This window comes from Arachis ipaensis, chromosome B10 (assembly GCF_059453495.1).
Source record: "Arachis ipaensis isolate K30076 ecotype BB chromosome B10, ASM5945349v1, whole genome shotgun sequence".
NCBI classification, from domain to species: domain Eukaryota; kingdom Viridiplantae; phylum Streptophyta; class Magnoliopsida; order Fabales; family Fabaceae; genus Arachis; species Arachis ipaensis.
In genome coordinates this window covers 150,052,811-150,068,476 of record NC_142435.1, presented here as the reverse complement: position 1 = coordinate 150,068,476, position 15,666 = coordinate 150,052,811, and the positions used below count along the sequence as shown (strand labels likewise).

The 15,666-nt window shown below is 31.8% G+C and overlaps 3 protein-coding genes across 3 annotated transcripts; 1 reads left to right on the top strand and 2 right to left on the bottom strand.

Annotated features, from left to right (window-relative positions):
* The first annotated feature begins 2,172 nt into the window (after positions 1 to 2,172).
* Positions 2,173 to 3,662, top strand: LOC107621164 (phosphatidylinositol/phosphatidylcholine transfer protein SFH10-like). The gene is made up of 3 exons (XM_021113920.2): positions 2,173 to 2,741; positions 3,283 to 3,385; positions 3,471 to 3,662. Exons 1-3 carry the CDS (start codon positions 2,188 to 2,190, stop codon positions 3,501 to 3,503), a joined length of 690 nt encoding a protein of 229 aa, XP_020969579.2. The 5' UTR covers positions 2,173 to 2,187; the 3' UTR covers positions 3,504 to 3,662.
* Positions 3,663 to 4,567: 905 nt separating this feature from the next.
* Positions 4,568 to 6,288, bottom strand: LOC107621166 (sugar transport protein 10-like). The gene is made up of 3 exons (XM_016323202.3): positions 5,836 to 6,288; positions 5,109 to 5,732; positions 4,568 to 5,026 (listed from the first exon to the last, which is right to left on the bottom strand). The coding sequence occupies exons 1-3, from the start codon at positions 6,286 to 6,288 to the stop codon at positions 4,568 to 4,570; spliced, it is 1,536 nt and encodes a 511-aa protein (XP_016178688.1).
* Positions 6,289 to 10,156: 3,868 nt separating this feature from the next.
* On the bottom strand, positions 10,157 to 11,950 carry LOC107621619 (sugar transport protein 10-like). Its single transcript, XM_021113713.2, has 3 exons — positions 11,425 to 11,950; positions 10,698 to 11,321; positions 10,157 to 10,615 (listed from the first exon to the last, which is right to left on the bottom strand). The coding sequence occupies exons 1-3, from the start codon at positions 11,875 to 11,877 to the stop codon at positions 10,157 to 10,159; spliced, it is 1,536 nt and encodes a 511-aa protein (XP_020969372.2). The 5' UTR covers positions 11,878 to 11,950.
* Positions 11,951 to 15,666: the final 3,716 nt, after the last annotated feature.

Here is a 15,666-nt window from a genome sequence, read left to right as displayed (position 1 = left end):
TATTTTTAAACTCTGAGAAATGTTAAGCAAATTGGATGAAGATTGTATTGTTTAATAAAGAAAAACATTCGAGATTGTTTCATGTATTTTGAACTCTAAAAAATCAAAGTATTCGATTTTTAAATTCTTAGATTTGGATAATTACTTATTAATCTTTTACTTTTATATTGTCATATAAGTTTAATATAAATATATATAACAAGATAGCCTTTTAATGTATTGGTAGTTTTATAATTTTTTACTATTATGCTATGTCAAATTCAAGTGACTAATTGACAATTTTTTTATGATTTATCTAATTAAAAGGCTAATTAGATATATTAAAAGGACGCCTTGTTTCGCCACATCATTGGAATAGTTTTCTAGCCGCGACCTCCTCTCCATCTCCTCGCACAATATCTTCTTGGTTTTGGATGATTTATTTTATTAATTTCGGATGTTTTTTTTCTTAGATTTTGGATATTTTTTTTTTGGGGTTTTTGATAATTTTTTAAAATAATTTTAAATGTGTCTTTTTTTAGTCTTCAAATGTTGTTTTTCAAATGTTGTTTTTCGAATAATTTTGAGTGTCTCGTTTTTTTAGATTTTGAATTTTTTAAAATAATTTTTGGATATCTCATTTTTCTTAAGTTTTAGATATTTTTTTTGTTATTCTTTAAATATTTCTTTTTATTAGATTTTGGATATTCTTTTTATATTGATGTTCTTCTTCCTCCTTCTTCTTCTTGTAGCATTTAGATTTTTATTTGGTTTTGAATGTTTTTTATTTAATTTAAATGTTTTTTTATGATAATTTAAATTTATATATTTTTTTAAAAAAATTACTAATTAGTTATAATTGGCTGTATCTCTTGTTGATTATCTAGCACAGTTAGTCATAGATATCGCCGTAGCTAATAGTCTCCTTGTCCCATCTATTTCTAATTTAGCAGGAATCTTTTTCCCTTTTCTAAGAGTTTTTTCGCATTAAATTAGTACGAAAAGCAATGTCTCTAGATCTGCTTACTATGAATGCCAATCATTATTCATTACATGGAATGGATGTGCCTAAGAATGTTTCATACTAATGCACTCCGGTTCTTATGATGGGTTCCAATGTAAATAGATCTAGTTTTCATCATACATACATAAACTTAGAATCCCAAGTACAACGACCAATTCTGGATCATGGGAAATCCTTTATATATTGTTTGTTCTACCTACCTCTATATAGTTAAATAAAATACTATTAAATTAAGGGTTGCGCCTTTGCCTTAAATGGGGTAAAATACTAAAATGTGTTATATATGGAGAGCAACCACAAACAAATATATGTTTTACAATCTTTGGCGCTTATAACTAAATTTATTTTTAACTAGACTATATTAGGTGATTAAATTAACCAACGTTACTCCACAATAGTAAGTGAAATATACATCCATTTTAGTTAAAAATACTGTATACTATAAATGAGGATTTTTAAAACAAGTTGTATATATGTTTAAAGGACACCCTAAAATAACACAATGGCTAATACGATACAAGTAAATAATAATAATAAATAAATAAATAAGATCTAAAGATGGCCTCATTCTGGAAGTTATATTTGGCCCATCACTTTTGCAATTTTGTATGGCCTTTCAATCCCTTTTCATTCTTAGCGAAAACTCATGAAAGTACCATCTTGATCCTAGTAACTAATATATCTCGAAAGGTAACATCATCATCTTCTTCATACACCCCATTGCTGGGATCCATTTGGCTGCACCTTCGATCATAAAGCCTATGAATAATATGATAATGACAAAATTTTGATGACTTAATAATTACTCCCTTGTTTTTCCAAACAATGCGGCATCCTTAATGTTAAACTTGATATCTTTATTTGAGTAAGCTTACAAGATCAAAGTAATGATATGATGTTTGGCAATTCAGATGCAAGTTATAAAGGAGGTGGTAAGTCTTAAGCTATTGAGAAGGTGGATTTGATTTAGAAGGCAGAGAGGTGTTGAAAGAAGTAGTAAGAGGCAGAGGAAGATGATGCGTGTTTGGGAAGACGGTGAAGTAAGCGGAGAAGAAGTGGAAGCGGTTAAAGGGCTTCGGAGAGCACTGATAGAGGAAGGTCTTTTGCCTTCAAAACACGATGACGAGCACATGATGCTGAGATTCCTTCGAGCGAGGAAGCTGGATGTGGAGAAAACAAAGCAGATGTGGGCGAACATGCTTGAATGGAGGAGGGAGTTCGGAGTAGAGAGCATAATGGAGGATTTCAAGTTCAATGAGATACATGAGGTTCTCAAACACTATCCGCAGGGGCACCATGGAGTTGACAAGGATGGAAGACCGGTGTACATAGAGAGAGTGGGTCAGGTTGACTCCAACAAGCTTATGCAGGTCACGACTCTTGACCGTTACATCAGGTATCAGGTGAAGGAGTTCGAGAGGGCCAACCATCTCAAATTCCCTGCTTGCTCTGTTGCTGCCGGAAAGCACATTGGGCAGAGCACTGTGATCTTGGATGTTCAAGACGTGGGGCTTAAGAACATGAACAAAGCTGCTAGGGACCTCATCAATCGCCTCCAGAAGATCACTGCTGACTACTATCCTGAGACTTTGCATCGTATGTTCATCATCAATGCTGGTCCTGGTTTCCGGATCTTGTGGAACACTGTTAAGACCTTCCTCGATCCTAAAACCGCCTCCAAAATCCACGTCTTCGGTAACAACTACCAGAGCAAGTTGCTTGAAATCATTGATGCCAGGTACCTACCTACCTACATACATACGTACTAGTTAATTCAGTTTCTTACGAGAAAGTCTAGAAGGACAGCAATTTCATAAAAAATTGCCGACACTTAATTATCAAAAGAAAAATGAGTAATCTTATACTATTAAAAACATTAAGAGAAAAGGACAAATAGGTTCCTAACCTTTTGTCGCGCGGACATTTTCGTCCTTTATCATTGAAAAATACTTTTAAGTCCCTGACCTTTACAAAATTTGGATAGATCAGTTCCTCCGTCCAAATGCTTCCGTCAGGGACTGATCCGTCCAAATGCCTTCGTCAGGGACTGATCCGTCCAAGTTTTGTGAAGGTCAGGGACTTAAAAGTATTTTTCAATGGTCAGGGACGAAAATGTCCGCGGGACAAAAAGTCAGGGACCTATTTGTCTTTTTCTCAAACATTAATGATGACTAATTGATGGCTACAAATCACAAAAATTGGTGACCTCCTAACACTCCTCGTTTCTTATTTCGCTCGCTCTGCTCTTTCTAAGTTGCCTATTATATCATCCTCGTCAGTGAACTTCCAGAATTCTTCGGTGGTACTTGCACATGTGCAGATAAAGGTGGCTGTATGCTTTCCGACAAGGGACCTTGGAATGACCCAGATATACTCTGCAAGGTACGCCCTACGTATGTACGTGCATGCATGCATCACCATTGTTAGAGATAAATAAGTAATTAATTGAGTGAGTTTGCTCGATTAGATGTATGACAATGAGGAGGAGAACAGTAGCTAGCTAGCTAGGATTGAGGAGGAAACAATATACAGATGAAACAGCAACATTCCAAGTGATGCATGAGGATGAGAGGCACACTTGAAGTTGAAGGAGAAAGCAGAGATGGATGAGAGGCATTGGATCGATCTATCAAAGGAGACAAATTAAAAGGATGGCCAATCACTCCATGCCCTAATTAAATGAAAAACGAATCAATCATGGTTGAGCGACACACACTTCAACTTGATTATTAAAGAGAACGAAGCCAATCAGAGAGATATACCAACAAGCTAAGGAAGCTATCTACACCACGCCAGCCCCACCACACCAAATTATATTATATGGATCGGATATATTGGAGTAGTTTTCAGAGACAAGCTTAGCTTATTAGCATCCTCCCATTCTCGTTCAATTCATCTCATATAATTTCTCCCCTTTATGCATATATTAATTATTTTCTATTAGCAAAATAACCATGTAAAGTTTGTATTCATAAGAATTACCTCTTTTTTATGGAAATATTACTTAAATAATGAACTAACTATCAAAATTAATGATCTTTTTAATTCATATCAACACTTAATCGAAGCATATATTAATATGACTACTTATGTGAAAATGTCTTATAAAAATAAAACTAATTAAACCGTTTTGATATAATATATATTAACTTTTTAACTATTACTTTTACATAAAGATATTTTAGCGGATAATTAATTTGCTTTATATATAAATCTGCACCCAAGAAAACTTACTTTTGTTTTTATTTTTTTTTTTCTCACCAAGAAAATCTAATGATCATATAAAATGTACTAGATATAATAGAAGAAAGAGGGGGAGGGAATGAATGATATGAAGAGATAAAAGTTAAAGAAATCAATCTTATTTCTACTCAATAATTTGATATGTTGGGAAGTTACATGAAGAAATATCCCTTATGCCAAAGAATATCTTTGCATATAAGCTTGATCTGATAAGTCTTTTTTTTTTTTTTTAATCCTTGTTTTTGTGAAAGTAGCAAGAATAAAAACCATATTGATCCCTATCTGAGAACAAAAGATTATTTAATGATTCGCTAATTAACTTCAAGGAGCAGCTTTGGAACTATTGTAAGCTGGTGGAACCGAATCATCAGGTATATACTTGTTCCAAAACCAGTGGGACTTCCAAACGTAGTTCATTTCTTCAACAGGGACGTTCTTAGTCTCGGGTAACAAGAAGGCAATGAAAATGGTCATAACAAGCACCCAAGCACCAAAGAAGAAAAAGAGACCAAACTTCAAGTGGCAAAGCAAGCTAAGAAAGATTTGACCGATGCCAAAAGTAAAGAACATGTTCACTGCCACATTAATAGCTTGGCCTGCTGCGCGAATTTCAAGAGAACATATTTCGCTTGGTACCAACCAACCTAGTGGCCCCCATGACCATGCAAATGCTGCAACGTATAAACATATAAACACCAACAGGATGTCTGCTTCTCCTTTGTTAAATGATCCTTGACCATTCAATCCAAACTTCAAACCGATCATGACTCCAACCACAATCTACAATCCATGCAATAGTAATCTTGCTTAGTCGCGTCATACATACATACATATAAAATTTTTTATATAAATTTATTTTTACCTGACAAACAAGCATCTGAATGCCACCTTCAAGAAATAATATCCTTCTTCCAAATTTGTCTACACAGAAAACAGAGACAAATGTAGCAAGAACATTAACACCTCCTGTGATAACTGCAGACATGAGCGAAGCATCATTGCCAAAACCCAAAATGGTAAAAAGTACTGGAGCATAAAACATAATGACATTAATTCCAGTGAGTTGTTGGAAGAACGGAATGAGAGAGCAGAAAGTGAGTTGTGGCCTATATTTGCGTTGTGTAATGTTCTTCCATGGGTTTTCCACCTTACTAGCTGCCTCACTTGCATCAACAAGATCTTGATATTCCTCATCAACATTGTTCGTGCCACGGACTTTCTGCAACATTGTCTTGGCTTTTACATGTTGTCCTCTTTCAATTAAAGAGTTTGGTGTTTCCTCTAAACAAAGAGACCCTACACACAGCAAAATTGCTGGCACAGCTCCAAGTCCCAAAGACACTCTCCATCCATTTTTATGCCTCGAGGTTGCATAATTGATGAGGTTTGCACCTAGGATTCCGAGTGTGATCATCATTTGAAATCCAATATTGAGTGCTCCTCTAATTTTAGCTGGAGCCATCTCAGACAAGTAAATCGGCACAGACTATTTTAACAAGAGATCATAAAAAACAATTATTAATCTTAAAGAACTAAGTATTAATGCATGCGGATTAAAAAACTTTTATATTAATGATGTCGTTTCTTACCTGATTGCAATATCCGACACCAAAACCGAGAAATATTCGACCAATGATAAGCATTTCAACATTAACTGCTAAGCCATTCAATAGTGCTCCAATAAGAAAAAATAAGCCACCCAAAAACATGGATGGCTTGCGTCCGAACATTCTTGAGGTTGTGGCAGCAAAAAAAGAAGCTATTAATGCCGCAAGATACAAAGAGGAGGTGAATAACGTGAGTAGCTGATTGTCAAACTTGCAGTATTGATTGGTACTGGAATCATCAAGCATTTGTTTATACACAGTAGGAAAAAATTTAACCAAGAATGGTTCCATAGATGTGACTCCTCCTGTGATACCAAGATCATACCCAAAAAGAAGGCCTCCCATGGCAGCAACGAAACATGTAATTAATACAAATGCGGTCACTTCTCCCTCGTAATGTCGTCCCCCAGTTTCAATGTGGGCTCCTCCTGCCATATTTCAAACTAATTATTATTATTACAAAGATGTGATTGCTTTTCCAATCCTTATATTTGTATCTAGCCTTAGCTTGCTACAAGAAAACACCACTGATGTTCTACTAGTTGATTATGCTTTTGCTTCTTCTTTTATGCTCTCTTTTTTCTTCTTCTCTATCTCACTGTTGTGGTGATGATAATAATTAATCCATAAACCTGTTCTTTATATTGGAAGTAATCCACGTTAGATTTCTATAAATATTCATAACTGACACTAAAAATAGCTTCCAATTACTGTTACTGATTTTTCTCTTTTGGCGATAAATATTGACAAACGTATTTGAATTTCCGAGAAACTTGGAGTCAAACCTATAAACATTTTAGTAATTAATCGGGATAACAAGGCCTTTATCTTTTAACTGTAAACTGTTTTCAATACCATACAACACACTAATAATTCGTGACTTTAATGTTGAGATTATTCTAAACTAGTATTATTGGAGTTTAATTTTAGAAAAAATTTTACTCTCTTCTTATAAGAAATGCTAAAATTTCACTCTCCTCTTTTTTATTTGTAAAATATACACTTCTCTTCCTTATAAGTTATAACTTTTAAAAAGAAAAAGTCTAAGAACCAACACTTTTATTAAAATCTAGCCATTAACCATAAAAAAAAAATGAGTAATCCCACATTATTAAATATAATCTCACACCATTAAAAATATTCATAATGGCTAATTAATGACTACAACTAACAAAACCTGCTGGTCCCTTAACACCCCTCTTATAAAAAGCCATCTCTTTAATCTATTTTAAATTTTTTGTATTAAATAACATTAACTTTATCTATTTTTTAAAAATAAATAAATGATTTTTTATAAAAATACTCTTTAACAAAAATTTTATATTTTTTTGATTAAATTTTTTTTATTAAATTACCCTTTAACAAAATATTTTTTATCAATTAAATTTTATTTTTATCAAAATATTCTTTTAAAAATTTTGAATGATTAAATTTTTTTTCTAACATATCCTTCAATAATTTTAATTTTTAAATTGTAATTTTACCAAAATTTTTGTTAATAATTATTTTTGTACTTTACTATTAATTTTTTAATATCAATGTATATTATTTTAACATTAAATTTAAAAATTTTTACCACTGTAAATATGTATAATAACTAATATTAATTAATAGTTTATTTTATAGAACTATTAAAAATTATTAATAATTTTAATTTGACATATTATCATCAGATAAAAGTATACCTAAAAAACTGTTGGTCAATTACTATTTTAAAATAAAGTGACAAATCTGTTGAAAACTTAATACAAAACAAGAGTGGAGGAGGGGGAGGGAAGGAAAGGGAAGGAAAGAGAAGGAGAAGGAGAAGAGAGGCTAATAATGCAATTGTATAGTGAGACATTACTTAGTCAATGCATGTAATGTATTATGGTGGTGAATAACTATGTCATTCATCTATATTTTTCTATATATACTTTTTGATTTTTGAAGTGTAGATCTGTTTTTGCATCCAGCCAAGTGTTTTTAAGTTTAGAATTTTTATAATTGACTTTGAGATATGGCTGCATAATGTAATATTGGCAATTTTATAGTGATCATATTTTATTGAAAGGGGTTATTCATATAAAGATATTTAAAATATTTTTTTAAAATATTTTTTAGTAATTAAAATTTAATATATATAATTTATTAAATTATATTATTTTTGTCCAAATTAGATTTGACAAATCGGTTTGACTAAAAAATTGATAAATTAAATTTTAAATCGATCTAAATTAATATTTTTTAATAAAAAATAATTACAATATCCCTATTATAAAAAATGACTAAAATACTTCTACTATATATATATATATTTTGAGAACTCTAAATCCTAACCCTTCTCTTTACTCTATCTCATCATAGGGTTAGAATTTAGGATTTAAGATTTTTAAAATTGATATATATATATATATATATATATATATATATATATATATATTAATGAGTTTGAAAAATTCCAAATTAAATTAGTGATGATCAAATATTATTAATATAATTACAAAAATTATTAATTTAAATTTTAATTCATATATGCTAATTAATAATTTTTGTTGCTTGCAAATTTTGTTTTGGACTAAAAGAAAAAAATTAATAAGCCCAATGTGAAGTTAAAATTCAGCCTTTGATACAAAAATGGTTTAATATATGTGGTTAAATTAGTTGGGCCAGATTTAAATGTGTAAGCCAAAATCAAATTGTTGGTTTGTGACCAACTAGCATGGTCCTAAAATTTGAAGAAGAGAGAAAGCAAATCTTGCATGCTTTCAACAGATCCCACCTTCAATTTTTTATGGATTTCAAATTCAATTAACTAGCATTAATATCATTGGAAACATGAAAGAGAAAGAATTAATTTGATAGCCATCATTACTATCACCGATTCCAAGCCAAAAGAAAGTGAGAAACTTAATTCATTTTCATTCTCTCTCTTAGTTTCATTGAAAGCAATTTCAATTTCTCTCTCTTCTCTCTCTTCTTTCTTCAAATTTGGGTCACTTCACAAAAAATATGGAAGCTAAAGTAAGTTATCAGAAGAAGGTGAAAGAAGCTAGTAGCAAGGCCATTATGATGATGGCGGAAAGAAAAAGAAAATTTGAGGTATGGAGTGGCCACTTTCTTTTATTTATTTATTTATTTTTTGTTTTTATTACTTGTGGCCTACTTGGTTGGTGAACAGATAATGAATTCACAATGTGTAGCATTGTGGGTTGAAGTCCAACTTGATGATTTGTTTGGTTCCTATAAATGATTGCTTTTGTAATAGTTGTTCTTTGGTTTCCATCGTGAAAAAGTTACATGAACATGACTTGCTTTTGATTTTTTTTTTTTTCTTGGTGGTGGTCATAGCTATGAGAATAAGCATAGATATTTCTTTTTAATGTGCAAATTCTAGCCTTTTTATGTTAATTATTTATGTTGAATGCATGTCTAACTATTTTTCCTTATATATTTGTGTCCATTCAACAGTCTACAAAAGCAATGCCAACCCTTCAAATTCCTTCTTTGTTGCAAAAGTTTAGGCATTGAAAATTATATCAAACAATGCAACAAACTTTAAGAGATGTGGTCGAGAAGCATTTAAGAAAGCAATTTCTACTAATCCGGGTCAATTGGGTAATTATGCCATGCATCCTTCTCAACAAGGGGGTTTCTATGCAGACTAAATAGTGGCACTCAATAAGTATCTTTACTGCTTCACCGACTCAGATGACCAGATCAAAAAGCATTGTACCTTCCACAAATGATTCATTAACTACTATAGCGCTCCCTTTTAAACACATCAACATTATTCTTGTTACACTAAATTCCAGAATACAAAATATTAATGTAACAACATTCACGTCAAAATATTTTGTAGAGATAACAACTAACTAAACGGTTTAATATAATACATATCAACTTTTTAGCTATCACTTTGTCATAGAGATATTTTACCGGATACTTAATTTGCTCCATATATAAATCTGCACCCAAGAGAACTTACTTTTGTTTTCAATTTTTTTTTCCTCACCAAGAGAATATAATGATCATATAAAATGTGCTAGCTATAATAGAAGAAAGAAGGGGAGGTAATGAATGATATGAAAAGATAAAAGTTAAAGAAATCAATCTTATTTCTACTCAATAATTTGATATGTTGGGAAGTTACATGAAGAAGTATCCCTTATGCCAAAGAATATCTTTGCATATAAGCTTGATCTGATAAGTCTTTTTCTTTTTAATCCTTGCTTTTGTGAAAGTAGCAAGAATAAAAACCATATTGATCCCTATCTGAGAACAAAACACATTTGGAGATTATTTAATGATTCGCTAATTAACTTCAAGGAGCAGCTTTGGAACTATTGTAAGCTGGTGGAACGGCATCATCAGGTATATACTTGTTCCAAAACCAGTGGGACTTCCAAACATAGTTCATTTCTTCAACAGGGACGTTTTTAGTCTCAGGTAACAGGAAGGCAATGAAAATGGTCATGACGAGCACCCAAGCGGCAAAGAAGAAAAAGAGACCAAACTTCAAGTGGCAAAGCAAGCTAAGAAACACTTGAGCGATGCCAAAGGTAAAGAACATGTTGACTGCGACATTAATAGCTTGGCCTGCTGCGCGAATTTCAAGAGAACATATTTCACTTGGTACCAACCAACCTAGTGGCCCCCATGACCATGCAAATGCTGCAACGTATAAACATATAAACACCAACAAGATGTCTGCTTCTCCTTTGTTAAATGATCCTTGACCATTCAATCCAAACTTCATGCCGATCATGATTCCAACCACAATCTACAACCAATGCAATAATAGTCTTGCTTAGCCGCGTCATACATACATACATATACACATTTTTATATAAATTTATTTTTACCTGACAAACAAGCATCTGAATGCCACCTTCAAGAAACAATATCCTTCTTCCAAATTTGTCTACACAGAAAACAGAGACAAGTGTAGCAAGAACATTAACACCTCCTGTGATAACTGCAGACATGAGCGAGGCATCACTGCCAAAGCCTAAAATGGTAAAAAGTACTGGAGCATAAAACATGATGACATTAATTCCGGTGAGTTGTTGGAAGAATGGAATGAAAGAGCAGAAAGTGAGTTGTGGCCTATATCTGCGTCGTGTAATGTTCTTCCATGGATTTTCTACCTTGCTAGCCGCCTCACTTGCATCAACAAGATCTTGATATTCCTCATCCACATTGTTAGTGCCACGGATTTTCTGCAACATTGTCTTGGCTTTTACATGTTGCCCTCTTTCAATTAAAGAGTTTGGTGTTTCCTCTAAACAAAGAGACCCTACGCACAGCAAAATTGCTGGCACAGCTCCAACTCCCAAAGATACTCTCCATCCATTTTTATGCCTCGAGGTTGCATAATTGATGAGGTTTGAACCTAGGATTCCGAGTGTGATCATCATTTGAAACCCAATGTTGAGTGCTCCTCTAATTTTAGCCGGAGCCATCTCAGACAAGTAAATCGGCACAGACTATTTTCACAAGAGATAATAAAAAACTATTATTAGTCTTAAAGAACTAAATATTGATGGGTGTGGATTAGAAAACTTATACATTAATGATGTCGTTTCTCACCTGATTGCAATATCCAACACCAAAACCCAGAAATATTCTACCGATGATAAGCATTTCAACATTAATTGCGAAGCCATTCAACAGTGCTCCAATAAGGAAAAACAAGCCACCCAAAAACATGGATGGCTTGCGTCCGAACAATCTTGTGGTTGTGGCAGCGAAAAAAGAAGCTATTAATGCCGCAAGATACAAAGAGGAGGTGAATAACGTGAGTAGCTGGTTGTCAAACTTGCAGTATTGATTGGTACTGGAATCATCAAGCATTTGTTTATACACAGTAGGAAAAAATTTAACCAAGAATGGTTCCATAGATGTGACTCCTCCCGTGATACCAAGATCATACCCAAAGAGAAGGCCTCCCATGGCAGCAACGAAACATGTAATTAACACGAACGCTGTCACCTCTCCCTCGTAATGTCGTCCCCCAGTTTCAATGTGGGCTCCTCCTGCCATCTTTCAAACTAATTATTATTATTACAAAGATGTGATTGCTTTTCCAATCCTTATATTTGTATCTAGCCTTAGCTTGCTACAAGAAAACACCACTGATGTTCTACTAGTTGATTATGCTTTTGCTTCTTCTTTTATGCTCTCTTTTTTCTTCTTCTCCATCTCACTGTTGTGGTGATGATAATAATTAATCCATAAACATGTTCTTTATATTGGAAGCAACCCACGTTAGATTTCTATAAATATTCACAATTGACACTAAAAATAGCTTCCAATTACTGTTACTGATTTTTCTCTTTTGGCGATAAGTATTGACAAACGTATTTGAATTTCCGAGAAACTTGGAGTCAAACCTATAAACATTTTAGTAATTAATCGGGATAACAGGGCCTTTATCTTTTAACTGTAAACTGTTTTCAATACCATACAACACACTAATAATTCGTGACTTTAATGTTGAGATTATTCTAAGGGGAGACTCACATCAAGATGCATGAAACAACTTTTTTTTAAGTTGGTAACGTGTCACATTGTGATTAGTAAATTTTTAATAACCGATTAATTATTATTCTCCAAACTCGGTTTTTTAAACCAAGTTCGACGCCATTCGGTTTAAATAAACCAGTCCTTGGCATGCTTAATTTTTTTTACCAACCGAGAAATCCCGGCCCCCTGAGCCCCACCCAACCCAACCTAACCCAGAAGATCTGCATCGATCTCCTTCTTCCTCGAGCCAGAGGTGCTGGTTGCCTGGTTTCGTTGATCGGTTCTTCTCCCTTATCGCAGATGCCATCCAACTTCTACTCTCTTGCAGCTCCTCGTGTCCCAAATGGTCGTTTCAGGTCCCATTCCTCCTTTTCGTAGCGCCACTTCTCCTTCTCTTGCTTAGTTCAGTTCGTCTTCTTCCCACGGGTCTGTCCGTGTTGGTGCTCCGGCGACGCAGCGATTTGGATGAGGGACCCAGCGATGCGATGAGAGAACTCTATTTCCCAATATGCGACTTGCCTCCTCGCCATTTCCCATCCAATTGATGCCTCCGTTAGCCTGCTTCCTCGCCTTTGCCTGGATCTTCGCCGGCGGTGATGCTGTTTTGTCCGAGGTTCATCGTTGTTTTTGGAGTCTAGTTAACACTCAGTTTCTCAGCGGCATCATAATTCCTCCCCTTCTGTGCTGATTCTTCTTCCTTGCTGCTGCTACTGATTTCATTTTCTCCAGAAAACTCTGCTATGCTGCAACTACCGATTTCATCATAATTTGATTTGTTCTGTAATGCCATTTTTTTCTTTCATCAGCTGACATATCCAATGCATAACCAATAGAAGCAGCAACCTCTGTGACATTCCATGGATTTACCAACACCAGCAGCAAGAGACTTTGCAGCACCTTCAAACTGAAAAATAATAGGTACCTGCAAACTAATGCATAATTTGTAATGATTTGTTTTTTTTGGTGAAATGTAAGGATCAATTTTGGCTCTTTTCATTGTTTTTTTAACGTAAACTGTCCAAGCCCAATATTGTATTTGTCCAAAAATTTTATTTTTAATGTAAAAGTAAAAAAATCGGTTAAAATGATCCAAATGAATCGATTCTATCTATAAGGTTTAGTTATAAAATTTGGATTTTTTTTATAGTAACCGGTTCAAATAAACCAAAATACAAGTGAGGACACTTGTCACATCCTCATGCATAATCTTTAAAAAAAGTTGTTTTGTGCATCTTGATGTGAGTGGTCCCCTTATTCTAAACTAGATAAAGAATACTGCGTATCATTGGAGTTTAATTTTAGAGAAAATTTTACTCTCTTCTTATAAGAAATGCTAAAATTTCACTCTTCTCTTTTTTATTTGTAAAATATACACTTCTCTAAATATACACTTCTCTCCCTTATAAGTTATAACTTTTAAAAAGAAAAAGTCTAAGGATCAGCACTTTTATTAAAATCTAGCTATCACTTAACTATCAAAAGAAAAATGAGCAATCTCACACTATTAAATATAATCTCACACCATTAAAAATACTCATAATGACTAATTAATGACTACAAATAACAAAACCTGCTGGTCCCTTAATACCCCTCTTATAAAAAACTATCTCTTTAATCTATTTTAAATTTTTTGTATTAAATAACATTAACTTTATCTATTTTTTAAAAATAAATAAATGATTTTTTATAAAAATACTCTTTAACAAAAATTTTATATTTTTTTGATTAAATTTTTTTTATCAAATTACCCTTTAACAAAATATTTTTTATCAATTAAATTGTATTTTTATCAAAATATTCTTTTAAAAATTTTGAATGATTAATTTTTTTTCTAACATATCCTTCAATAATTTTAATTTTTAAATTGTAATTTTATTAAAATTTTTGTTAACAATTATTTTTGTACTTTACTATTAATTTTTTAATATCAATATATATTATTTTAACATTAAATTTAAAAAATTTTACTACTGTTAATATGTATAATAATTAATATTAATAAATAATTTATTTTATAGAACTTTTAAAAATTATTAATAACTTTAATTTAACATATTATCATCAGACAAAAGTATACCTAAAAAACTGTTGGTCAATTACTATTTAGAATAAAGTGACAAAACTTAATACAAAACAAGAGTGGAGGAGAGGGAGAGAAGGGAAGGAAAGGAAAGAGGAGGGGAAGAGAGGCTAATAATGCAATTGTATAGTGAGACATTACTTAGTCAATGCATGTAATGTATTATGGTGGTGAATAACTATGTCATTCATCTATATTTTCCCATATATACTTTTTGAGTTTTGAAGTGTGGATCTGTTTTTGCATCCAGCCAAGTGTTTTTAAGTTTAGAATTTTTATAACTGACTTTGAGATATGACAGTATAATGTAATATTGGCAATTTTGTAGTGATCATATTTTATTGAAGGTAGTTATTCATATAAAGGTATTTAAAATATCTTTTTTTAAAAATATTTTTTAATAATTAAAATTTAATATACATAATTTATTAAATCATATTATTTTGTCAAAATTAGATTTGACAAATCGGTTTGACTAAAAAATTGATAAATTAAATTTTGAATCGGTCTAAATTAATATTTTTATAATAAAAAATGACTATAATATCTCTATTATAAAAAATGACTAAAATACTTCTACTATATATATATATATATATATATATATATTAATTTTGAAAACTCTAAATCCTAACCCTTTTCTTTACTCTATTTCGTCATAGGGTTAGAATTTAGGATTTTTGAAATTGATATAAGATTATGTAACTGTAGAAATTGTGAAAAAACTGTAAATGTTTTAACTAGAGAACAAACCTCTACGCTGGTCAAAATAATAGACAAGTTAAAAGATATTCCATTAAGAGATGAGTTCATAAGACAATTAGTTGAATTAGTTAAAAAAGAAAAAGAAAGTAAGCAAGAAATAAGACCAATATATATATATATAATAGGAATATTTTCGTTATTTTTTATAATAAAAATATTGTAGTTATTTTCTATGAAAAAAATATTAATTTAGATATGTTCAAAGTTTGATTCACTGATTTTTTTTTATCAAATCGATTTGTCTGGTCTAATTTTGACAAAAATAACACAGTTTAGTCGATTATATATATTGAATTTTAATTGTTAAAAAATACATTAATAATTCGTCTCATATGATTATTGTAATTTTTTTTATAAAAAAAATATTAATGTAGATTGATTTAAAATTTAATTTATTAATTTTTTTTAGTTAGATTAAATTTATCTAATATAATTTTAATAAAATAATACGATTTAATTAA